Consider the following 26560-nt stretch of genomic DNA (forward strand, 5'->3'; position numbering starts at 1 on the left):
TTATTCATTTTTTTTTGGTCACTTCCTGTTTCAGCGGAAATGACTACAACTTTTAATTTTTAAATGGCATCCTCGATATATTTTTACTTTGTTCGATAGAAAATGACATTCTGAATAGAATGACATATCATATGTCAACTTTTGACATTCTCGCTTAATAAAAAATCGTATTTTAAAATCCAATCTAGAGTACCCTGGCTATGTTAAAAACACTAATTCTTAATCAAGGAGCCTGGGAAAAATAGATTTGATCGTATAATGTTATTAGTGTCTTGTCCTGGCCAGTTAGAAAATGTTCAAATCGTATTTTTAATTATATCTCAATTTTTTGAAATGGAACGAGGGTGGCTCATTTTAGCATATTTGGAAAAAGCATTTTTACGAATAATTTGATACCACACACTTGGTATTTTAAGTCAAATTTTCATTACGATCCGCAAGTTATAATTTCAAATAAACCATATATGCGAAAATGTCAAATGCTGACATATGATATGTCATTCTATTCAGTTGTTATTTTCTATCAAATAAAGTAAAAAAATACCGAAGGTGCCATTTAAAAATCATAAGTTGTAGTCATTTCCGGTTAAACAGGAAGTGACCGAAAACAATTGAATACGTCAATCAATTCTAATTAATGTCATATACTAACATACCAAATCTCGTTTTTTTAACTGAAAAAATAAAAAAGTTTCAGGTGTGAGCCACTTTTGAGACGTACCCGGTATATATGCTCAGATGGTAAGTACGATATAGGAGGCCAAGTCGTACGACTTCAGCAGGCAGTGGTGCGCCCTGCCAAAAGTGACACAAAAGGCAGAAAAACTACACTATGCTATAACTATAATAATATACATAACGCCTTAATAGCTTAGTGGTATGATTAAAATGTATAGCAAAGCTCTTAAAATAAAAAGAAGTGCATGAATAAAATATTATATTATGCTATACGAGTATATCATAATAAATTAGAGATGGTATTCATCGATGCAATATGCAATAAGAGGAAAACTTATAATAATGAGAAAGCATGACATGGTAGAAGCGTGAAAATATTTATATTAATTTTTCTTACCAAGCTAGCCTACCGGTGGTCTAATAAAAATCACAGATAAAGGTTAGTGTGAGTGTGTGTGCTGTTATAAAATACATTTGTAATCGTCGTATTCCATCATTTCTCATTAATCAATGGAACAGGTGCATAAAACAACAATAATAAAACAGAAAATGTCAGTTCAAGAGTGCCATTTGTTCGCGGTAGTGGTTGACGTGAAAAAGCTAAATTTGATTGCCGAGATTGGCATTTTAAAATCCTCGTTAAAATCTAATAAAGACTAGTAAACATTTCCGATTTTGTTTGTTAATTTCCTTATATTTCTTTATATTTGATGTGTGGAATTGGGTTTAACTGATTAGTGTAATGGTTTAATTGATTAGTTGGTTTGCTGTATAGTTGTGGATTAGTAGTAGTAGTAGTAGTAGTAGTTCTACTATTGGTTGTAGATTACTATGATTTGATTTACTTTTGAATATGATTGCCGAATATGCAGAACTAGACTACTTATTACTATGAAATATTAAAAATGTGTCTTTTTATAAATCTAGTTTACTGATTATAATAGACATTGATTGAATGATTCATATCTGAATGTATTCTGATTAATTTGGGGGCTTCCTCATGCCGAGAGCACAGCTGTGCCATCCTTTTCTTGAAGCAACTCACAACATGATCCATTGATGGTAGGATCACAGGCATTTACAAATTTTGTTACATTAAATCGATAAGATCTTTTGAGGATTTAATAGTATATTACATACCGAGGAGAGAAGTGTTACATTACTGTCGAGAGATTAACTAAATCTCGAGACAATAATGAAAACTTTCCTTCGAGGTTTGTATACTATTTTATTTACAACCACATCATTAATTAAAAAATAGGGTGAGTATTTTATTTAAAAAATAAATAAATATGCGAAAATTTGTCGTTTTCTGTTTTTGCATTTCCATATCTATAGTTACCGGTACCAGTGGTTGTTATGGAGCAAACCTTCAACAGCAAAACAAACAACTAAGTGACAGTTTTGAATTTGTCGTTCGCTTTTTCGAATTTAATATAACATAGAAAGCCAGAATGTTGTCGGAAATTTCTGATAATGAAGAATAGTTTAATATTCGTACTCCACCAGAACTTACAGAAGCTGCAAAAAGAGCAGAAGTTAGTTTACTTCCAGAGAAAAGTAGGGAGCGATACGAAATAGCAATGAAAGTATACGAAAAATGGTGTGCCGAAAGAAAAAAATCTTCAATTATTATTGTTAATCTTCTTGTTTATTTTTGTTGATGTTAGATAAGTATTTAATAAATATATTACAAGAATATTTTGCTTAATTAAATGAGGCGAGAAATAAGACAAACCGAGTGAGGGAAATGGGTGAGGGAAATGAAAAAGGGAAGAAATGTAAATAATTTTCAAATTTTTTAAACGTCAGTAATGTCAGTATTACATATGTGGTTGTAAATAATCTTTTTTTTTGTTAGGGAAGAGGGGAAACGATTTACCGCGGCGCCGAAGTGGGGGGTTAGATGCGACAGTATGATACCAGCCGAATAATACCCACTAAGCCTCTCTCCTCTTCCCCTAGGAGATGCAAGACCTTGTCGTTGGTGGGGAAGCTCCTGGTCAGGTGCTGGGGGGAATCCCCTCTAGCACTTGGCTTGCTCTAAGAAGCATCTCACTCATCGTCTTGTCCCTGACTGTAGTGTCGTGGCCAGGGAATTGCACCAAGACATATAACGATACCGGGCGGGGCTACGGACAGCCTCAACCTTGGGGCACCGGGGGGCACCCCATTGTATTTTACCCCTTACTTCTACATGCGGGGCTCTGTAGAAGTGGACCGACTGTCCCTAGCGACTCATAGGAACACTATGAGATCTGATAATAATAGTAATAAAAACATCACCGGTTAAGCTGTGGGGAAACCCCCTAGCGACACTGGGAACAGTAACAATAAAAGTTCCAAGGGGCCAACTTTTTTGCCTTGATATCACCTTTTTCTAGCCCGTAAGATTCACTCCTGTATCTAGCTTGTAGGTCTAGATGCATTATCCCAGCGAGCACTTGTAGTGCTGCTGTGGACACTGTCCTGTTTGTCCTGCTTACAGACAGGAGCATTGTTCTCTGTACCCAGTTTAGAGCATCGACTTTCTTTGCTAGCTTTAGAACGGTTTTAGTCCGTGCGGGCGCAGCGTACAGTACGACAGACGTGTGTGCTGTTGCCAGCATCCTGCGTGCCCAATCGCCGGCGCCACCATCGCGCTTCATGAGTCTAGTTAGAGCTCTTGCACTCTCCGTTGCTTTATTTGCCTTTGTCTGATTGTGGTAGACAAAGGTGCCATTTTTGTCTAGCCAGATGCCCAGGTTTTATCCTTAATTTGTGCCCAATTTTATCCTTAATTGATACTTGCACTTCCAGAATGTTGACCTCCAAAATTCCTACTAGTTTTGCTCTATCAGTCATTCTGCAAACACAGTTCTTTCCAGGAACTAGTTCTAGACTTCTGCTTTCCATCCAATGCCTTATATTTTCAGCTGCTCTCGTTGCAACTCTCATGGCTTCATCTAGACCTCTACCTATAGACACAATGGCTAGGTCGTCGGCAAAGGCTATCGTGTAGACGCCACTGGGTTGACTGATGGCGAGGACGGGATCGTACAGGATATTCCACAAAAATGGTCCTAAAATCGACCTCTGTGGAGCTCCCATGGTGACTATCTTACTGTAACCACTCCCAATAAGCACCACCCGTTTGGAGAAATAACTCTCAAGATTTAAACCTAAAACTTTACATACCGAACTTATATTTAATGTTACATTATTACGTTTAATGTTTAACTTTTTCTTAACATTTACTATGCATTGACCCCCTGTAACTTCGTTGTGAATAAAGAAAGAATCTTAATTTTTACTGACCGGCACTATTTGAGAGGCTGTATAAGGCAAATATACTCAAAGTGGTTTCTTTGAGGTGGCGGCTCGCTAGTCGTTCTATTTAGATCAACAAATATTTTTATTTAAATAAATAAAGCGACCGGCTCTGAATCGAACCCAGTACCTCCCAGACACAAGGGACTCTCTATTGCTGGAGCCACGGCCAGCCAACTTCTTCTATTGCATTTTTCGTATTTTATAATGTACTGCATACTGCATGTATCTCTTTCTTAGTTGGTATATTAGAATGTTTTGCATATACATCTGTAAAATCTATTTAAATGGATGCGCCTAAGTGCACACTCTAAGATCAAAGTCATCTATTTACATAGATAAATACAGTCATTGCAAGTAATTAGCATCTGAATGTCTTAATTGATACAATCCGCACTACTTCTAACAAGCACTGTGTAACAATTCAAATTCTATTTCAAGTTCTGAATCAAAATAGAACATAAACTTTGACTTGTTTAGTGCAGAAGAACAAAGATAATATGCGACTAATTACAATTTCGGTGATTGTTTCAGCATAAAAGCGTATATAACCTATTCAGTAAAGTATAAATGGTTAAACTTCGTGTGTATTATTAATGTGTAAATGTAAAGATTAATGTAACTTAAATGCATTAGTTTTCCTGTATAGAGGAGACAAATTATTTGTTCAGCGAGAGTTTGTTAATACTGCTGGTTTAAAATCAACCAGGATCTTTGCGAGGCTACAGAGATTGCGAGTAAAATAACAAATAAGTTGTAAAATATTCTATCATACTATCTATCGTATTATGTGCGTACGATCAAACATGCTTTACTTTATATGTTTTTTTTGTGGGAATATAGAGTGTCACAGATAACATTCGCATCATAAGATTTTTTTATTTGATCTACAGGGTGATCCGAACTGTATTCTGGAAACTTCGGCATCATATTCTGCAGATAAAAATAAGTAAAAAAGTCCGTATAAATGATTTTCGTGTGCACGAAGAGTACAGTCAGTACAGTGAATGTGATGTACTGAACAACGAGAAAAGATCAAGTAATTTCCCAAGCACGTGAAATAAACCAGCGGATTAAGAGTTACGTATTAAACAATTCCCATTTTCCTCTCTCCGACTTACAAGATCGCCATAGGGATTCACACCTACACATGCAAATACCGACCCAACACTCCCTGTTGCCGACAGGGTATATGAAAAGTTGTGTTAGCCTTGGTGGCAGTGCACGAGAATTACAAGAACAATGAAAAGGCAGATAAAATGTCCAAACAAGGCTCACCATCTCACCAATGCCGTTCATAGGTCCAGAACCATGCTGCTGTGGTGTAAATGCAGTTACAAAGTGGCCATAATACAGTAGATGGAAAACGACTCTCTAGAATGGTGCAAAAGTTGTGGTAGATCTAGTAAAAAGGCCTTTTGAATGCTTAACAGTCCTTTAAAGTTGGTAATATTGATGGATTAAACCACGTGCAGATTCTGTCAATCAGAATAATAAGAAACGGCGGAACAGATTCTATGTCAGTGCGATAACCTGGCAAATATGCAGCTTTTTCTACTATCATAAGCCATTAGCAAAGAGCTATACGTTAGGTGCAGACTACAAGTTACATTTTTGAAAAGAATATGATTAAAGAATGTAACCTGGAGAACAGAAGAAGACCACAACACAGATCTACCGTGCTGGCAACTGTTACTTTTGGGTCGGCATTTACATGTGTGGAAATAAATCGCATAGGGATCTTATTAAGTCGGAGTGAGAGAAATGCGACCGACCGACGCGACGTACGACGGTGTGCTGTTGCGGCGTTGCCGATACGCCTTTCCCTGTGAAGTAAAGTAAAATCACAATCGCAAACCGCTTATTTTTAAAAGACTTTTTTTTTCAAGAGATAACTAGATAAAATCATTAAGTTTGTAATGTTTCTGAGCATCTGAAATGGAATTATAAGGATATCGTTAGGGTGTCGTTTTTTTATAACGAGAAAACGTCAGTAATCGCGATAATTTAAAAACTCAACTTTTTAACACGTAACAGGCCATAACTCAAGAACCACTTTAGATATTGAAACTTTTTTTATTTTCAAGATCGGATATTTTACAATATGTTTACATAAGAAAAATTCGATAAGGTTGTTTTTTCCATTCAAAAATTGTAAACAATCCATCCATTTACTTTTAGAGCATAGCAATTTTCAGCAATCGTGTAATTTTTTTATCGATAAAGATTTTCACATACTGTCTACGAAGAAAATACAGCAGAAATATTAACAAAGTTCTTGAAGAAACTACAATCTATTATTTTTAATAGATTCCGAGATATCGATTTTTGAATGCAAAGTTCTAATAGCGCGACCACTATCGAACACCTACTCAATTTTTTAGCTTGCACTTAAAAAAAATCAAATAGTTATAGGGAAAATTACAACGACTCGTTAATAAATAAACAAATCAAGTATCACGAGACGAATTAAATCGTGAAGCTGAACGCATGACGTACACCTTTCCCTAGAACTTTAAGTACTGACAGAGGTATTGATTGGGTCGACCGGTCAACTGCGACAAATCTGCTATATCCCCTTCCACGTCTCTTAGCGATGTGCACAGTTACTCGGTTTATTTCATACGTTTGGCAACGTGTTTAGTGTCCTCTCTTTGTTCAGTACATTATTAACGCATTGTACTCTTCTTACATACAGAAATCTCGACCCAAGACTAACCTTTGCCAGGCCTTAGTATAAGGTTGCAGTGGAATAGGCCCACCATATTTATGTATAATATGAATATTATACATAAAAATATAAAATTTTACTGTATTTTTTCTTTATCTTGATTAGAAATTGGTATTCCTATTTATATTCGCGCATTATAAACTATCTTACACTTTCTATATTATTTCTTAAATTAAAAGTGTATTTAATGTAACACTTCACTCCTTTAGCGTCCTTAGTAAGAAATGTATATCTGCGTAACATTCAACTGTGGTTTTAAATCTTGTTGAATGAAAACAGTGCCACGAGTAGCGTAAGAAACAATAACGAAAGGAAAGAATAACAAAAACAGGAAGGAAGCGCGGTCGGTTTTCATGCTCTGCAGTTAACAACATACCATTTTTCTTCAAGCTGCAGTTTATTTTAATAAATAACTTGCCGTTTGCAGTTCTAACGGTATGTAATATTCAGTTATATGAAAGTGCCAGTTTTAAACTACTGCTATAAGATTTATGTGCGAATGCTAAGATACTTTTTCAGATGGAATGCATTTTAGAAAACGTCTTTTCAAGATCAACATTAATTTGGTGTAATTACTTATAGACTGTGAAACATGATTCTTAGATTCATGGAAATTAGAGGTTTCACTATTATATTGATCAATTGCTTGACATTTCCTTGAAAAATTCATCACAGGGTGAGTTTTGGGATACCCATGTTCTCTATGCGTATCTCGGAAACTACTGGAGATATATAGAAAGTCGGTTAAATGGGGAAAGCATTACAGTTTTGTAGGGTTATAAATATACACCGTTCAGATTTTTGAAAAAGTTCATGGCTTACTAGATATTTCGAAAAAAACAAATTTCGGCTATTTTAAAAATTGTTCATAATTCCATTATAATCAATTTTAGACAAAACATAAAAGTTGTACATATATAATCACATCCTTAATGAGACTGTGTTCTCCGTTTTTTCTAAAGCCTGTCATTTTTAACATATGACACAAACATATGTTCTTTTTAAATAGAAACCATAGTTGGCATTGGCTTCTTCTTAAGCTTTTCAGCGATATAAGTATATAAGCTATAATATATTTTTTCTCAAAACATATTAAATTATTATAAACAATTATTATCTTTCTTGACTAATTTCACTTATAGGTATGGTATTCTTATTCTGTTATGATTTATAACTTATAAAAGACTGAATATTTTATTAAACGGTTCTTTACAATTTCCATTACACATACTAAACCTTAAAAAAATATCACTACATACACTTTAAGTTATTTTAGAAAATGTTTGATTTGGTTTGGCTTGGCCATTGTTCAATTCGCCATTGTTTTGAGTACATAAATGCATCTTTTTAAAACTGAACACACTACTAGCTATTCTCGCAGAACGACCGGTCGACTTTATTAAACTTCTCCCGTACCGCCTCTTAGAGTACCTCTCTTAATTCATAAGTTCTTTTGTAAACCTTGTTGTTAGCAGCAACAAAACAATCTAAAATGGATAGGTCAGGTGACCGAGGAGGCCCATGCAATTGGTTCACTTCTTCCTAGCCTTGAGTTTGCATAATTACGATATAAATAATTTTTAACATTTCTTTCATTATGGGGGGAGTCTCATAATGAAAGTCATGTTGGAATCATTCTATTGATGCGCGAGTCTCTAAATTTAACTTTTCTAACATGTCTAGAAAACCGTTCTCTAATAAGTGTAGGGCAACGGCCCAGCTACGTCGAAACACAGGTTCCCATTAGAACACCGAAGTTAAGCGACGGAAGGCTATACTAGTGGATGGACGGGTGACCGGTTCGAAACTCTGTATCGTGCTGTTGTCCACAAAAAAGGCAAAAGTGTGAAATCTATTGACACACACTGCTCATTCACGCCGGTTCGAGGCCGGATGAGATCGAATATCTCGTGAGTAAGAGTCGACACTTGCCAAGTCGGTAGGCCATTGACCATGATATGGCCGAGGACCGCGGTTCGGATTCCGCGTAAACAAAGTAGGCCCCGTCCAGATTAGCCCTGGCAGCAAAAAGGAGACGTTAACTGAAATCTTTACTTTACTTTTTCTAATAAGTGTAAGTAACGTTCACCGTATCTGGTCAACGTATTTATTCAATACACGCTGTTTTTATTTCAAAAATTCATATTTGCAATTTTTGTTTATTTTAATTTACAAAGTTGGGATGTGACAGTTTGAAATTTCTGACAACAACGACGATTGAAATTGTTTCCATGGCTAACTGTGAAATTGTTTAAAAATGATAACAATTGGCTATAACAGAGAGATAAAATATAAAGGAATTAGGGACAATTTCTAAAATAGCCGAAATTTGTTTTGGCGGTGAACAAAACCAAGCCATGAACTTTTTCAAAAATCTGAAAGACAAATATTTATGACCCCACAAAACTGCAATTCTTTCCCCATTTAACCGACTCTCTATCTTCAGTAGTTTCCGAGATACCCATGGAAAACATTGTAGAAAACTCACCCTGTATATATACAGGGTGAGTCTTAAATAAGTGCAAATATTTTTAGGGTTAGTATATTTCGACCCTAGAAACACGATTATGAGTTTTTTTCGTGAACAAAAAATTAGGAAGATTTGAAATTTTTTGAAAAAATTTTTGGAAATTTTTTTAATTTGTAGTAAAAAAACGTAATTTCTTGATAATATGGCAACATAGGTAGTAGATTAATTGGACAAGAAAGAAAAACCAGAAAAGGTCCAGTGGTTTTGAAAAATTAAACAAACAATTTTTTTTGGAAATTTTCAAAGTAAAATAACCCGGTTATTTTGGACTTATTTCAAAAACGGTAAAGAGAAAATATGTTTCTTTTATCGAGATCTACCAGCCCTGAAAATATTTGCACTTATTTAAAACTCACCCTGTATATATTAGTATTTTTAAATATTATGTATTTTATTTTTAATTAGTATTACAACTTCCTTTGTTGTAAATGTAATTGAAATAAAAGAAATTCCACAGCGCTGTTCAATCTCGCCGAATGGAAGAGATGCTTGATTTGTCCAAAGAACAAGAAAAATGAAGCGGGCCAAAATAAATTGAAGGAAAACGCGGTCGTTTTCCGTGCTTTGCAACGAGCAATAACCCATTTTTCTTCCAGCTGCAATTTATTTTAATAAACAACTTGAAACTTCTTCCGTAGTTGAGCATCTAAGTAGAAAATTTATGTAATAAGATTGGAATAAACTTATTTATACGTTAAAGGAAAATGTCTTGGATAATATTTTTATTTCATTCATTTAGAAAAATTATTGTTAACTAGCTGAACTGGCTAAATTTGTGCCGCCTAACAGTGAAGTCAAGTTATTTTTTTTGTTAATCTTGTGGTTTGGATGACCGGGATGCATTAAAACATTATATCCCTTGACCTAGCCACAGCGCGAAAAACTGACCAATCAAATTCGATGTTCTGTTTCCAGGGTCGGAATGTTATTGTGCGCGACAACATTATGACCCTTGATCTAGCCACAGCGCGATTCTGTCACGCGCTTTAGCATACAAGATACAAGTAATACGTGTTTTATCACTCTATTACCTAGCCGATTATTATAAAAATAAGTTATGGAAAAAACTGATATGGAAACGTTAAATATTGGCTAAATACTACTTCCAACAACTTTTACATATTCGGATGTAAGTGAAAAAACTTATAGAGCAAATTTACTATGTGAAAATAATATAAACAACTGGATTAAAAAACATGAAAACCTAACCTCAACTTGCTGGTTTATAAAATTTCGCAAGAATAATACGCCTCATTTCGTAAGTACCAAGTACCTGGAGTTTAAACCTTATTACATGATATTTTGATGTAAGTCTGCTAGTATACAGAGTGTCCCATAAGTCATGGATGGTTATGTGTACTGAGCGAGAAAGCAGAACAAATGTATGATGTCGACATTTCAAACGGATTTTGCAGCTGTTTAATAGGAAGACTCGGCTCTTTTTGTAAGAACCAGGCAGGAGTTCTACATTACTTTCAGAGAGCATCTTTAAATGCTCCAAGCTGTAGTACAGAATCAAGATACTTAATGGCTCAACTAGCTTTTGGAGAAAATGTACAGCCGAAGGAGTTTTATATGCCATTTACAAATCAAAAGCTAAATGAAACTATGACTGAAGCTCCTGAGTTTTCAGATAATATGAGTTCAGAATTAGTCTACTATCCAAGAATGATACGACAAATTGTCAAGGCTTCACTGAGCACCAATCAGGGCAAAATATTAATAATGTTTCATTTGAGTCACTTATTAATCTGTTGAAGGAAAAAATACAAAATTTGGTACTACACCCAAAGTTTTAATAGATTTGTTACAAGACTTAATTTAGTTAAAACGAAAAATGCATGGGCGAGTTTTTTAAATACAGCTGGAAGCATCAGTCCGCTGAAGTTTAAGAGGAAATCAGTAATTCACGTACCTAGTGTCTATTGCTAGTCGAAGACCAGGAATTGTAAGGGGATGCAAAAGAGCCGCCCATCAGAATACGAACCCAAGAAAAGACCAAAACGGCGACACAATTTGGCAGATAATGTCAAAGCAAATCGCCCTAATGCTATAAAACATGGCGCTGCGCATTGAGCATGGTCTCATACTTAATGATTATTCTTTTACGTTTTTTAAATATTTATTTTAATAAAAACATGTTTCTTAGGAGGTATTTATTTATTTAAATAATTTTTTACCATCAAATATTCCAAATAAAGTAACTGCTTAATGGTGCTCTCTGTATTGTATGCAACATTCTGACCCTCGATTTGGCGCACAATACCATTATGACCCTGAAAATAGAACAACACATTTGGTCGGTCGGTCGTTTGCCATGCCGTGGCTAGATCAAGAGTCATAATGTTTTAATGCGACCGGGATGATTGATTAATCCATTGATCTGGATTCTGGATAATATCCGATAGTCAAACAGCACTATAAGCGATCAATTCAGTAACCATCAATTCGAAGTTGGTCAAAGAATGCCTAGTGAAGCTGAACAAATTAGGCAAAGAAAATAAAGTCCTCCTACTCTGGGTGCCCGCTTAGTAAGGGATAAAAGGCAATGAAAAAGCAAACGATCTAGCTAGAAAAGGAGCGAACACTCCCACTAACTGGACCAGAACCGTTCTGCTTTTTAAGCGGAAACCAGCTTAAAATGGAACTGAAGAACTTGGAGGACTCCATACGTAAGTTTCACTTGGAGCGGCCAAGTGTTACGGCACTATATAATACTATATCCAGTGACTTACGCACCATTAAATCTTGGTGCGATTCTAATCTCCTATGCCTCAACCTATTAAAAACTAAAGTTTTGTCCTATAAAAGTACTATACAACCTTTTGTACTTAATAACATTACTATTGACGTCGTGGACTCTGTGAAATTGTTAGGACTTATTGTAGACAACTCGTTAAAATGGGACTTTCACACCGAAGCTCTATCGAAGAAACTCCTGTTAGCGCTGCCTGTTTTGCGCTAAGATCAGTTTCTAAGGAACTTAACTTATCAACCTCTAGAATAACCTATTATGCCCGTCCATTATGGGGTACTTGCTGCGCAACTAAATTTGATCGTATTTTCAGACTTCAAAAGAGAGCAGTTCGATATTTATTGGGACTGAACAGTAGAACTCACTACCAGAATTTCTTTAAAAATTTCAAAATACTGACTGTTATTCTTTATTCATTTTTGAATCCGTTTGCTTAATCCGCAATCTCATAACTATCCACTCAGGAATAAGGAACACAATCTTTATTTGCCAACCACGAGCTTAGAACTAGTTAAATGTTCAATACTGTACAATGCCAAAAAAATTTACAATCATCTGCCTTTGAATATCAAGTCGCTCTCATTCTTTCCCGCATTTCGCAAAGCTCTGAAATCATACTTACTGGAGAGAGCCCTATATGCGGTAAACGACTTTTTTGTTGATGTTTAATCATGAACAATTTTGAATTTTAAAATTTTGATCATCTCACACAAAGGCCAAGTATTTAATCTTCTATAACTCATAATTATATCTATTTACTGTTTACTGTTCTGCAATTGTCCATGTATGTTCTATTTGTAATTTTAATGACTTAAATTTTTTTGAATTGTATGATTTGTATTGTGTATTTTTTGTTGTTTGTATATTTTTTTTTGTGGTTTTGTTTGTTTTGTGAGTGCTTTGTCGATGAAGCTGTTTTGGCTTTTTGCAAAATAAAGTTGTTGTTTGTTTGTTTGTTGTTGTAACCTGGAATGGGAACCTTCCAACTGTCTAAGACACTCGAAAACGTTTCTCAGAACTTACGACCGAGAAAAATCAAAGATTTTCTTTGATTTAAGTAAGAACAATCTTCGGATTGTCACGGGGTTTCTAACAGGACACTGTCTCCTCAACGAACACTTCAGTAGATTGAAGCTGAGAAACAACGGCGAATGCAGATTCTGTAGGGAAAATGGAAAAACACCAGAACACCTTATCACTGAGTGCGCCGAGACGACAACCGTTCGTTATGACCCACTTTGGTACTGCTGACGTCGAAGATGGAAAGCTGATCTCTCTGGAGCCGTCTCAGATGCTGGCTTTGTGAAGGCCCTGAGACAGTGTAATCAGTTATAACTCGCTATAACTCTTAAAAACTTATTTTTCGACGAATGAAGTGATCCATTTGTGCGCGCACAGCAGTGTTGTGTTGGCGAAAATAATGGACGACCAAGAAATAGTCGAGGCTGAAGTCATTGTTATGCACAGCTTAATTATTACAGTACGTCACCGCAAATCGCTCCGCCCACTCATTTCATTGGCTACTTGCAAATTTGTCGAATTTTTATTGATGGGACGCGTCGTCTAATTTTTTACGAAAAACATCTAGAGAATATCGTTTTCCCTCTCACGGATACTCCGTAGCTACAGAACGGACAGACGTACTTGTAAAAAGAAGAAAAATCGAAAACATCGTCGCTGGTGGCAAACCCAAATTTTTAGAAATCGATATAATTTACTGCAACAATTTAGTGTCTGAGGAGGGCTATGATCAGTTCAAAAACTTGACAAGAATGACCAGGCCCGACTTTAAATATTTACAAAATTTAATAACACCAAAAATTACGAACAAAAGGTACAAATTTTAGAATAGCAATTTCATTAATATCGGCATATTCCATATTAATTTTATTTACAAGTAATAATTAACGAAGATTCATTAATAATAACGAAGATTCATTGATCCACTCCCTAATTTTAATAAAGAAAACGAAAAAAAAATCACACACGCACGCACGAACGCAGACAAAACAAATTGCCGCGGCCGGTCCAAATTGAGCGTTCGCGCACACATAAAATCCCTTTGAGCACGGACCAAAAACCGACTCCAAACGGCTCACGTTTGCGGCTTCTCGCACACAGACAGATTCAGAGCGAGCGTGCGCGCACAGCCGTTTACACTTGAGCATTCGCGGAGGATCAGTGCGTGCGTGCTCAAGTCTAAACGCACCATAAGACTCCACTCTGTAGTTTATGTAATAAAAAGTTGTTGGTTTTTGTTTTTTTATAATATACGCGGTTTCTATTTACCCGGCATTTTCAAGCAATGTAACTTTCGTAAAACGCTATACGTGGGACTTCTCTATTTAAATTTTGTTTTAATTTATTAAAAGGTAAAGCAAATAATTATCTCTAAACTCGTATTATAATTCAAATTTAAAATAAAAAAGTCAGATTATTTCATTGTTTAATCACTGCCGCTAAATTCAGGTTGCAAATATTTATAGCATAATTCTAATAGAAAACAATATTAAATTCTATTGTTATATTTCCCCTGGAAACAATATTAACGCATTAACAAACAGAATTTACCAGTTTCGACCATTGTATTCAATATCGAACTGGTCCACTTTAAAACGCATTAGGTGAAATGAGCATTAACAGAATTTTATTTAGCTAGAAATTGAAATATTAATGGCGATTTACACTCAACTAATAATTTAGTAATCGATTCAGCATTACTTTGAATTGTTATATTGCGAAATAATTTCTACGCAATTCATTTTCCGATGCACGTCATCAATCATACCAACATTGACACTAAAGCCTTGACTAAATTTTATTTAGTCAGGATTATACTGACTAAATAAAATTTGGACAAAAATGTTTAAATTTGCTGTATAATTTAAGATACCGAGCAGCTCTTCATTTTACTTTATAGAGCAAATTATTTTAACAGAAATTTTATTTAGATTAAAACTGTAAAATTAGTTTAAAACGATTTTTATTATCAACATGGGTCACATTGCGCCGCGGTCAACAACGCTGTCCTTTATTATTTGGCAATTATCATAATGTCAGTCATTATTTTGTATAATATCGTGTTGTTAAATCTTTGCGAGTAATTTTGTTTTTTTTTTTCGATTTTCATAGTCTTTTTTTTTAAATTGTACTTTTAAGCACAAACAGTTATTTTAAGAACTGAATTTTCGTGTTATATATGTATAATAAAATATTAACTATTGAATTAAAAATAAAATGTAAAAATCTTTAAAAAGTGATATAACAAATATATTGGTCCACAATTTTACATTCAGATTCATCTCATAAATCCATCACAATCTGGCAACGTTGTCGCCATCGCTTGTCACTCAAAGTTGATTACGTTCATCGGAAATTGTTTTGCGATTACTTTATACTCTCTATACGCCCACTGGTGCGATTACGATCGCCACGAGAAGCCTCTATTGGGAAACTTTCATCATTGATACAACCACAGAATATCTAGCTACGCAACAGAAAAATACTCGAAATGAAAGAGCTAAAATTGCACAAATAAAATACTAGATGACGCGACAATATCATAATCAGAATATAATTGGAAATGTTCAACTTTCGGTTTTGGATCGATGTAGATCGACGGCACGTCGACGGCCTTCAAGCTCGGCAAAATATGCACAGTTGCCAGATACAAACAGACTTTAATTGGCATCCCATTCTTTTTCTGGTGTATAATAATTTCTTTCTATTCTTCGTTTCTTGTCAGATACACTTATATTAATTATTCGTTTGGCTTTTAAAATTAGAATAAATTAATAAAAATAAAAAAATAAATTAGACAACATATGCTCTCAAAATACATTTTTAATATACACTACTTTATTATGTTAACTAAGAAAATAACTTTAATTACCTTTAAAATTAATAATATACAGGGCGATTGATAGTGATATTTATTAATGCTGAAACGTTAGTAATGAAATATACGTTTAATAATAATGGAAATGATTTATTAAAATGCAGTACAAAAAATGTTAATTGACTAAAAAAATACTATAATAACAAATTTTTTCTGTTTGTCATATTATTTATATAGCTCTAGGTAGATTTTAAAAAGTGACACAGGTACAATTAATAATATATTATTTCGGCATAAAAGTTGCTGTCACCGACATCGTACAATAAATTAAAATTCGTAAAATAAATTAAAATTATTAATTAAACAAATCTTTATAAAGAAACACAAGTATATCAAATTTGGGCCCAATCGAACGCCAGGAAAAGGTATCGTAATATGGTACTACATTATGGTACCCCTTGATATGCTTCATGGTACCATAATATTGCAATATCATCAAAAATACGCAAGTATAATCAAATATGAGCTCAATCGAAAGACAGGAAATGGTATCGTAATATGGTACTACATTATGGTACCCCTTGATATGCTTCATGGTATCATAATATTGTAATGTCATCAAAAATACGCAAGTATAGTCAAATATGAGCCCAATCGAACGTCAGGAAGTGGTATCGTAATATGGTACTATATTAAGGTACCACTTTATATGCATCATAGTACCATCATATTAAAATGTCACTGAAGATACTTACTATACCAAGTATAAGTCCAATCGCACGCCAGGAAATGGTATCGTATATGGTACTATTATGGTACCTCTTGATATGCTTCATGGTACCATAATATTACAATGTCACTGAAGATACGTAATATAAATATACCAAGTTTAAGCCCAATCGAACGCCATATATCGTAATATGGTACTATATTACGGTATCACTTGATATGCTTCATGATACCATAATATTGCATTGTCATGAAAAATACGCAAGTATATATCAAATACCGTATGATACCGAAAAAAACGGCGTCCAGTTGGCTGGGAAAAGACGATCGATGATATTTCCCATATAAATTTACACATAAAATGACAGCGATTTTCATTTCATAGCCATCGCTAACGCCGTTTTTTCCCGATCATACGGTATGAACACAATCGAACGTCAGGAAGTGGTGTCATAATAGCAGTAAGATGTAGCAAATTTGAACGTAGATTTTATCAGGAAGTATTACAATATAAATTACACAATGGCAACACTGCATAAAATTCTTTTAAATTTCGTTTGTAGAAAACTGTTTTCTTTTAAATTTATCGCCCTCTGTTATGTAGTAGTGAAACTACCGCATCAAAATATCTGATTTGGAGACAGGCTTTAAAAGCCTGTCTCCTTTTGAGACCTACGATTTTTTACATGTAACGAGGCTTCTGTTGCGTAGCTAGATATTCTGTGATACAACGCATGCGCAGGTTGCAGATGTTGTCATATTTCTATAAATACTATTTATGTTTATTTTATATTTTTTCTAACCTTGTTTTTCTAATCTCTTTTGAAGTTGTGTATGAAGAACAGTTAAATATTTATAAATGCTTAGAAAGCTGCTTTGTATCCTTTCCTACTGATAAAGGTCTTTTAGCGCATCTTCAAAAGCAGCATTGAGTTATGATATCATTCTACTGGATTTTCTTCTATTTCAGGTAAATGTAGCATGTATATTATACATTGTATAATACAGTATCTTTGGTACAGTAACAATACAAATTCTATGATTAACTTTATATTTTAAGATTTTTAGATTTATCTTGACGAATATCAAAATTTCAATGATGTGAATTTTGTGTAAAATAGAGGAAATATACTTAATGGAGATTGTGAAGTAAGGTATTATCATTGTGATCGGATCATAATATTATCATTCATATACATTAAAAATTATTATTAAAAATATTAGGATATTCTTATTTGATGGTTTCAAACCTATGAATATTATATCTGAATTATCACATGTCATTACACCCAAGCGGTTTAATTTTTTATTTATTTGCAGGCAACATATCTATTTTATTATTTTTGAGTTATTTATTAAATTATTCTACAATGACAGAAAGTCCTATATTATGCTAATTCCATTACAAATAAAAAAAAATCATAAAAATAACTTTGATAAAATCTTGTAAAGAGGTAACAGTCAATAACTACTTAAGCAATCCACTTTAATTTATACCTACAGAGTCTTATAGCAGATATCAATGCGACTAAGGTAATAATATTTAAACATTCAACAGTTTATCTGGTGTGGTTATTGTTTAAAAATTGATACAAAAATTTATCAATTTTTCTAAAACAGATCAAGTTATTGTATTAGAAAAATAAAGCCACATATTTTTTATGAAAAAATGGTGATAGAGTTAATAAGCTTTGTTTTATCTTTTACTTTTTAGTTTTAGGAGGTAGATGGTCTATGTTGTAGAATACATTACAATATTTAATATTCTGTATTTGGATTGTTTTATTTTATGTAATTTCTTCTAAGTTGTCTAAATACCCGCCAAGAAAATCTTGACAATATGGCGAAGTTTCTAATTTGAATGTATTAAATTTACATTATGATGCAAAAAATCAAAATGTTTTAACAAGATATTTTTTATTATATTTTTTGTTTTAATACTACAATATTATTATGCTTTGTGGTGTGGAAAACAAATGTTAAGATATCTTAATATTTTTATATTTTAGGTAAGAAAATCAGATTAATTAGGTTTATGAACCGAAAAATTGCAAACTTCATGATGAAGGACATGATTCAGTTTATTTTTGTAGACTCGTATTGGGCATGAAGAAGAATTAAGAAGCACAGCAATAAAGGTAGAGAAAAATAGGGGTAGAGAAGCAGCAGTCTAGTTGTGAGAATATCGGAAGCCCCAAAATTAGATTGATCCTATAATAATGGATATTAAGGACAGAATTTGTCTGATTATTTTTTTTAAATCATGTATAATTTAAATTTTGAAAACGGAATGTACTGCGTCCTAGGCGAGGTTTAGGGGAGTTTCACCTTATTAAATAAATTACTTTTTCTTTTTACATGTAGCCACCTTTAGTGTTTTATTTGTGTCCAATTCTGTTGATAATGAAATTAGAGTTGTCAAAATCTATAATAGGATGTTGTGATGAAATAAAAACACATCTCTCTCAGAGAAAATTCTTTTGGCATTGGGTATATACTATTAAAATTTTAATATTTTTATTCTATATTGTGCGTTCCATTCCATGAGCAACATTTTTCAAAATAATGTTTATTTCATAGTTGGCATGAAAAAAAAACAACGCTTTATTGTACAAAAAGCCAAAACAGCTTCATCGACAAAGCAAAACAAAAAAAAACAAAAACAAATATACAAATAATACAAAAAATGTCATACAATACAAATCAATTAAAAAAAAATTACGTCATAAAATTACAAATAAAACATATATGGACATTGCAGAACACAGGCGTATCTAGAAAATTTTACAAAAGGAAAACTGTAAATGGATAAAATCATGTTATAATAACATAAAATCAAGAGTTATAAAATATTAAATACTAGACCTTTAACCAGTGTGTGAGATGATCAAAATATTAAAATTAAAATTCTAAATTGTTCATGATTAAACATCAACAAAAAAGTCGTTTACCGCATATAGGGCTCTCTCCAGTAAGTATGATTTCAGAGCTTTGCGAAATGCGGAAAAGAATGAAAGTGACTTGATATTCGAAGGCAAATGATTGTACATTTTCTTGGCATTGTACAGTATTGAGCCCTTAACTAGTTCTGAGCTCGGGGTTGGCAGATAAATATCGTGCTCCGCATTCCTAAGTGGATAGTTGTGAGAAGGCCTTTCCGGAATAGAGAATATGTGCTTGCGGATTAAGCAAACGGATTCAAAAATGAATAAGGAAGGAAGAGTCAGTATTTTGAAATTTTTAAAGAAATTCTGGCAGTGAGTTCTACTGTTTAGTCCCAATAAGTATCGAACTGCTCTCTTTTGAAGTTTGAAAATACGATCAAATTTTGTCGCGCAGCAAGTACCCCCAGAATGGAAGGGCATAACGAAGATGCGACTCAAAAGGGCATAATAGACCATTCTAGAGGTTGATGAGTTAAGTTCCTTAGACACTGATCTTAGCGCAAAACAGGCAGAGCTTAGTTTCTTTGATAAGGCTTCGATGTGCAAGTCCCATTTTAAAGAGTTGTCTACAACAAGTCCTAAGAATCTCACAGAGTCCACGACGTCAATAGTGGTGTTATTAAGTACAAAAGGTTGTATAGTACTTTTATATGACAAAACTTTAGTTTTTGAAAGGTTGAGGCATAGGAGATTAGAATCGCACCAAGATTTAATGGTTGTGACATCTGGGCCGCTCCAAGTGAAACTAGTATCGTCCGCAAAGAGGCAGATTTTACCGCTAATGTCTAGATTTGCAATGTCGTTGATAAACACCAGAAATAAAATAGGGCTAAGTACTGAACCCTGAGGGACACCACATTCTATAGGCTTACAAGAAGACATAGACGTATCAATCCTCAGAAGCTGCCTTCTGTTGCCAAGATACGACTTCAAGTCATTCGAGCGACACTCCCCTGAATCCATAGTTTTGCAATTTGTTAATTAAGATATTATGATTTACACAGTCGAAAGCCTTAGAGAAATCACAGAAAATTGTAGCTGTAGAGTGATGGTTATTCAGGCTAGAGTATACATTATTAAAAAGGTCGAACATAGCATCATTTGTACAACTGTTACTTAGAAATCCAAATTGATGGGTAGAAAGTACTTTATATTTAAGGAAAAAAGATAGAAGCCTTTATGAAAAAGGTAACTGATGATTTTTACATGTAATTGAATTACTGACTCTGTCTTTTATCACAATTCACAAGAATTTGATGATTAAATACATATATCTTAATAAAGTAATTCTTCTTCTTTCTCTGCTTATCCATTAATGGATCTTTGCGACCACATTTTCCATGGCTTCCCTATCTCTGGCTGTGTGGATCAAAGTATGTATGTTACTACTGTCTGTCCACTGTCTTATGTTCCGCAGCCACGACATTTTTTTCCGTCCCAAACCTCTTCTGCCCTCGATCTTGCCCTCGATAATCAACTGGAGAAATGTGTATTTATGGTTACGCATGACGTGACCCAGGTATGCGGTCTTTCTTTTTTTTATAGTGTTGAAGAGTTCACGTTCTCTATTAACACGTCTTAGTACATCCTCGTTTCTTATCTTGGCCGTCCATGGTATCTTGAGGATTCTGCGGTATATCCACATTTCGAAAGCTTCCAGTCTGTTTATGGCACTTGCTTTTAGTGTCCAACTCTCCACGCCGTAGAGGAGTACCGACCAGACGTAGCATTCCACAAATCTCAACCGAAGCTCAAGGTCGAAATCGCTACAGGTGAAGACTTTTAAATTTAAATTTCAGGAATGCGCCCCGGACTTGCTCGATTCTGCACTTAATGTCCCTGTCAGATGACCAGTCCTCGTGAAGCCAAGCTCCTTGAATTTTTCGACTCGTTCTATGAATTTTCCCTCGTATGTTAAGCTGACGTCTCTAAACTTATCCACCTCTCTCGTGACAACCATGAATTTTGTTTTCTTTTTTTGTTAATGGCCAGTCCCATTCTTTGACTACATTCTCCTACCATACTAACCAACTGGTGTAAATCATCCATGTTATCCGCAACCAAAACTGTGTCATCGGCATATCGTATGTTATTTATCCAGACTCTATTGACTCTAATTCCAATCTCCTTGTCCTCTAGCGACTCCTGAAAGATGGCTTCTGAGTACATATTGAACAAGAGCGGCGATAGTATACACCCCTGCCTTACTCCTCTGCGAATACAAATTTGGTTGGTTAGGCCGTTCGCTAATTTTACCCGTGCTGATTGGTGCCAGTATAGGATGTCTTTCTGGTCTATATCCAATCTCCTGAGAAGCTGCATAAGTTTATGATGTTGAACCCTATCGAAAGCTTTTTCGTAATCTATAAAACAGAGACATGCGTTCTTTCGCTGGTCGTAGCAGTTCTGTACTAATATCTGCGTCGCGGCCAGTGCTTCCCTGGTGCCTAACCCCTGTCTAAATTCAAACTGTGAGTCACTCATTGCATCCTCACACCTTCCGTACAATCTCCGATATATTATTCTCAGGAATATTTTTAGAGAATGACTCATGAGACTGAAAATAAAATTTGGGACGAAATTGGAGTTGCAATAATTGTATTGGATGGTACATATGCCTACACATTTTGATTGCTTAAGTTTTTTGAAGCTTAAATATTGTAGGTAAATACCGTATGATCGAATAAAAACGGCGTCAGCGATGGCTATGAAATGATCGTCAGTTCCAAGCCAACTGGACGCCGTTTTTATTCGATCATACGGTATTTAAGAATGTTATTTTTTCGGTTTTTATAATTCACATGTTTAATTTATACCTTTGTATACCTACAGGGTGGCAAACTATATAGGTACGGCGGTGAACGTGAACGCGTTGATGTGTGCTAGAATGATCGCTCATGTTACCGCTGCCTTGATCGTGATCGCGGCCGTGATCGCACTAGTGTGCGTATAGCTTAAGCCATTTCTTGGTAGGTAATAATAAATTGACAATAGGTTAATATATAAACTAATTATATGATGATTAGCTCAAATTCTTCTTTACAGATTGCGGCTCTTTTGGAAAGAATTTTGGTGAATTCATATCTTTATTACAGTTGAGGGTTGGAACCTTTGGCGTTACACAGCAAAATAAAAACACTAAATCACCACAATACACGAAAACACTTTTACTTTTACACTGGACGCGCGTTTCGCTAACCATGTTAGCATCATCAGCAGATGATTAAAACTAAACTAATATCTACAATTTAGTAGTATATAATCATCGTAGTTTATAATCATCTGCTGATGATGCTAACATGGTTAGCGAAACGCGCGTCCAGTGTAAAAGTAAAAGTGTTTTGGTGTATTGTGGTGATTTAGTGTTTTTATTTTGCAATTCATATCTTCAAATTTATAAGGATATACTTGAAAAGATTATTAATTAAAAAAATATGTGAAATTTGAGTACTCATTTCATTAAATTTAGATTTTGATCACTTTGCAATATGTCGTTGGAGAATTTTAAGCTACTATTTTATGTCTTTGATTTGATTCCTCTTAAGTCGGCTTTCGAAAAATGACGATTGATTGATTTGATAATTTTGAATAATAAACTCAAAATGACTTAAGTCATTGCCGTACCTCAATGATTTAAGTAAAAAAAAAACTTAAGTTTTCTGTGAGCTTGCATCTTTACTTTTATTTACATCAAGCGTAAATGAAATATGTATAGATTATAGTAGTTCTTAGTAGGGTTCAGATCTTTTTAAGTGCTTTCTTTTAATGGCGATATGCTGAAGAACACATATGAACCCCTTAAAATGATCCTATAGAGTTTCAGATATTGTGTCACGCCCCATGGATCATTCACTGACATAATTAACAACCCCGCTTTGTTTTTTACCACACAAGAGCAAACCAGCAGAGAGAGAATCGCGACTAATTAAATTTCACTCAGCCGCGCAGAAAGAATTGTACTTTTTGTTTGTAATTTTCCGGTAACTTTGCGACGGACGGTGCCGCGGGGCGCGGGGGCACAACAAGTGCAAATTAAACGAACAAAGGGCACTCTTGACACACGACAAAGTGAAAAGGGACGGCTCGAATACGAGAAAAAAAGTAGGAGCGCGCTCAAAAAAAAACGGGGGGAGAATAAGGTTTGGTTGGTACTCACCTCGATTTGAATGCCGCTGTCGCCGCTGTTGCACTTGGCGCTCCTGGCGGCCTTGTTCAGCTTCTTGCGTTCTTTACTCGTTCGCCATATTAACGGGCCGAATCTGGAAAATTAGATGGAAATTATGCCAACGAGATGAAATTAGAAGGTTAATTTGAGAAACAACAAAGAGTGATATCGGGGTTCATGAACTTTGAAAAAAAAATCACCCTTATTCACTGAAAAAATATTATTCATAATATTAATGAACATTGATTATTAAGTATTGTTTCATTGAGACAATGATTTTTTCATTATTGTAATGATTTGTTTATCATAGATCGATGCCTCATTTATTAACAGTATGAATCTAAATTCAGCAATATAATTAAGATCTGGTTATTAAATTAATATAAGATTTTCACTAATACAAAGAACGCGTTCATTGTTCCAATGAATGCGTTTTTTACTTTAGTTCTGAAACTTTAAGGAACACTTATTTATTATATTAATATTATATTCTTTATAATAATGTACTAGATTCTTTATAATAATGTACTAAATCATTGATTAATGAGTTGTACATTGTGAGAACGAACAATGTTATTAATACAAGGAACACTACATTGAAAAGAGGTTAAAATTACTTTACTTGATATTTTGCTCGATTCCTTTTCGAGATATAGAGTTTTTAAAAATTCGCTCACTTTCAATAAGCAGGCTTTAAACGGCACCGACTGTAATGCAAAAAAAATCTATCTGTGAGCAGCAATTAAAATGAAAATAATATTTGCATGCAGAATTTTGTAATAATTTAAACTATATTTAACAACATCAACACATTTAAACTCTGTATATCTAATAACAATCAAAATTAATAGTAAACAAAGACATGAGACTTTGCTACAGGTGTTCCACATGTCAACCTTCTTCTGTTATGGATAGATGGGACCGTTTTTGATTTCTCGCGGAATTCATTAATTCAGTGGGATGAAAGATACCCTCGCATAACCGCTAAGTACTTCTAATTCTTGTCTAGATTATACGAGCAATTAAAAATGAGAAAATAAGAACCTTTATTCTTCCGCAAAGATTAAAATCCATAGGCACTAAGTCCGGCGGCCTCGACGGTCAACGGCTGGGATCATGGTTAGCTATTCAATGATTCTCGAAATTGGCTACAAAAATTTGCTGATAACTTCAGCGTTCTGAGGCGGTGTCTCATCTTGTTGGAAAAATATATTTTCGAGTTCCATTCAAGGCAGATCATCAATAAGGGGTCCAAAGTTTATTAGTTAAAAGTGGCGAACTTTTAAAAATTCTGTATTTTTAAAAGGGGACTATAACAAAATATTTAATAATTTATTTAATAACCTCCAGACGCCAATCACCCGAATATCAACGTTAGTTCAGAACTTGTTTGGAAAAAGTCGAAATAAAAATGAAAGTTTTAAACGAATTAATTCGGACCCTGTATAAAATATCGCTATTGAAATATAAAAAAAAAATTAGTAATAATATTCACTAGTATCAATATTATTATTCATAACAATTTTACAGTACGTGTGAAAAAGAGTGCGAGGGTCACTTTTATCTCAATTTATTATCAATTTTAGTTTTAAATATTAATTTTTAATTCTCCTTTTTACAGACATAAATTAAAACTGAGTATTTACCTGGTAAGTTAAGGGGATAACTTTCAGTATTAATATGAAAGGAATTTTGAACTTCTAATAAATCTATTAATTCTCTTTATTTAATTTTTAATAAGCAGAAAAGATAAAGTATTGCAGACCATGTACAGTCAATATTGCGTCAATATTGCGCACCATATGTGGTCTAAGCAACATAACAGTTGGAAGCCCGGATTATCCATGAACAACCCCATTCTCTTTCTCTTTCTCTTTCTCTTTCTCTTTCTCTTTCTCTTTCTCTTTCTCTTTCTCTTTCTCTTTCTCTTTCTCTTTCTCTTTCTCTTTCTCTTTCTCTTTCTCTTTCTCTTTCTCTTTCTCTTTCTCTTTCTCTTTCTCTTTCTCTTTCTCTTTCTCTTTCTCTTTCTCTTTCTCTTTCTCTTTCTCTTTCTCTTTCTCTACAAAGGTCGAAATTAGGATTACAGCATAACTTTAACTTATCAGAAAAAAAAAATTAAAAATTAAAAAATAAGAACAAAAAATGACTTTGTAAGTTAAATTTTTAGGAGGCGATAGCGTCCTTGATTTGAAATTATCAACTTTCAGTTACTTTTCCTAATGAATGCAGTGCCAGTGTCCAGATTGCGATCGCACAAACTCTGAAATATTATTTTATCTCTTTGCTCTCTCTCTATCTCTATCTTTCTCCCTCTGTTCTACGTAGTTTCGCGATAGAAACACCGAGCGAAAATTGAATTAAAATGGGCCGATGAAAACGAGCTATTGAAATCAGCACTTTCGGTCGGGGACTTAATTTACTTGCCTTTTATGTGGAGCTTTTTCCAACTAAAAAACGTCGAAATTTATGAGTTAATGAACCGGGTTTGACGGTCTCATAATAACGGGACCAAGTTTTCAACCGATCTATTTTCTTTTTGGTAAAATATAATAAGTGGAGTTGTTAGCATAATTAGGCCTTTGTGAGTTCATCGATCTTAATAGTTGTTCCACGATGAAAATTATTACTAATTTTTGAATATCGCAAAATACAAGTTTTGTTATGTCCATTGCTTCATTAACTCTTAAGCTTATTCTTTCAGGCCCGGTAAGTCTCGCCACATATATATTTTAGTCTCAAAATTATCATAGACAAATGGTATACCCATTCAGGCTGAGGCAACTAGGCATAGAAGCTGGAATGGTGAATTCACAGTAGTCCTGATAAATAAAAACAGAAAGGCAGTCAAAGCTTTAGTGGGTCTACTAACTGTAGGATGAA

The 26560-nt window shown here is 34.2% G+C and overlaps 1 protein-coding gene across 1 annotated transcript in view; it reads right to left on the reverse strand.

Annotated features, from left to right (window-relative positions):
- Window positions 1-26560, reverse strand: part of LOC115885626 — a 567259-nt gene that overhangs the window by 48979 nt on the left and 491720 nt on the right. The window contains exon 14 of the mRNA XM_030904592.1: window positions 23672-23774. Within this exon, the coding sequence (XP_030760452.1) occupies window positions 23672-23774 (103 nt within the window). The remainder of the gene's footprint in view (window positions 1-23671; window positions 23775-26560) is intronic.

Source organism: Sitophilus oryzae, unplaced genomic scaffold (assembly GCF_002938485.1).
Source record: "Sitophilus oryzae breed Bouriz unplaced genomic scaffold, Soryzae_2.0 scaffold_404_pilon_pilon, whole genome shotgun sequence".
NCBI classification, from domain to species: Eukaryota; Metazoa; Arthropoda; class Insecta; order Coleoptera; family Curculionidae; genus Sitophilus; species Sitophilus oryzae.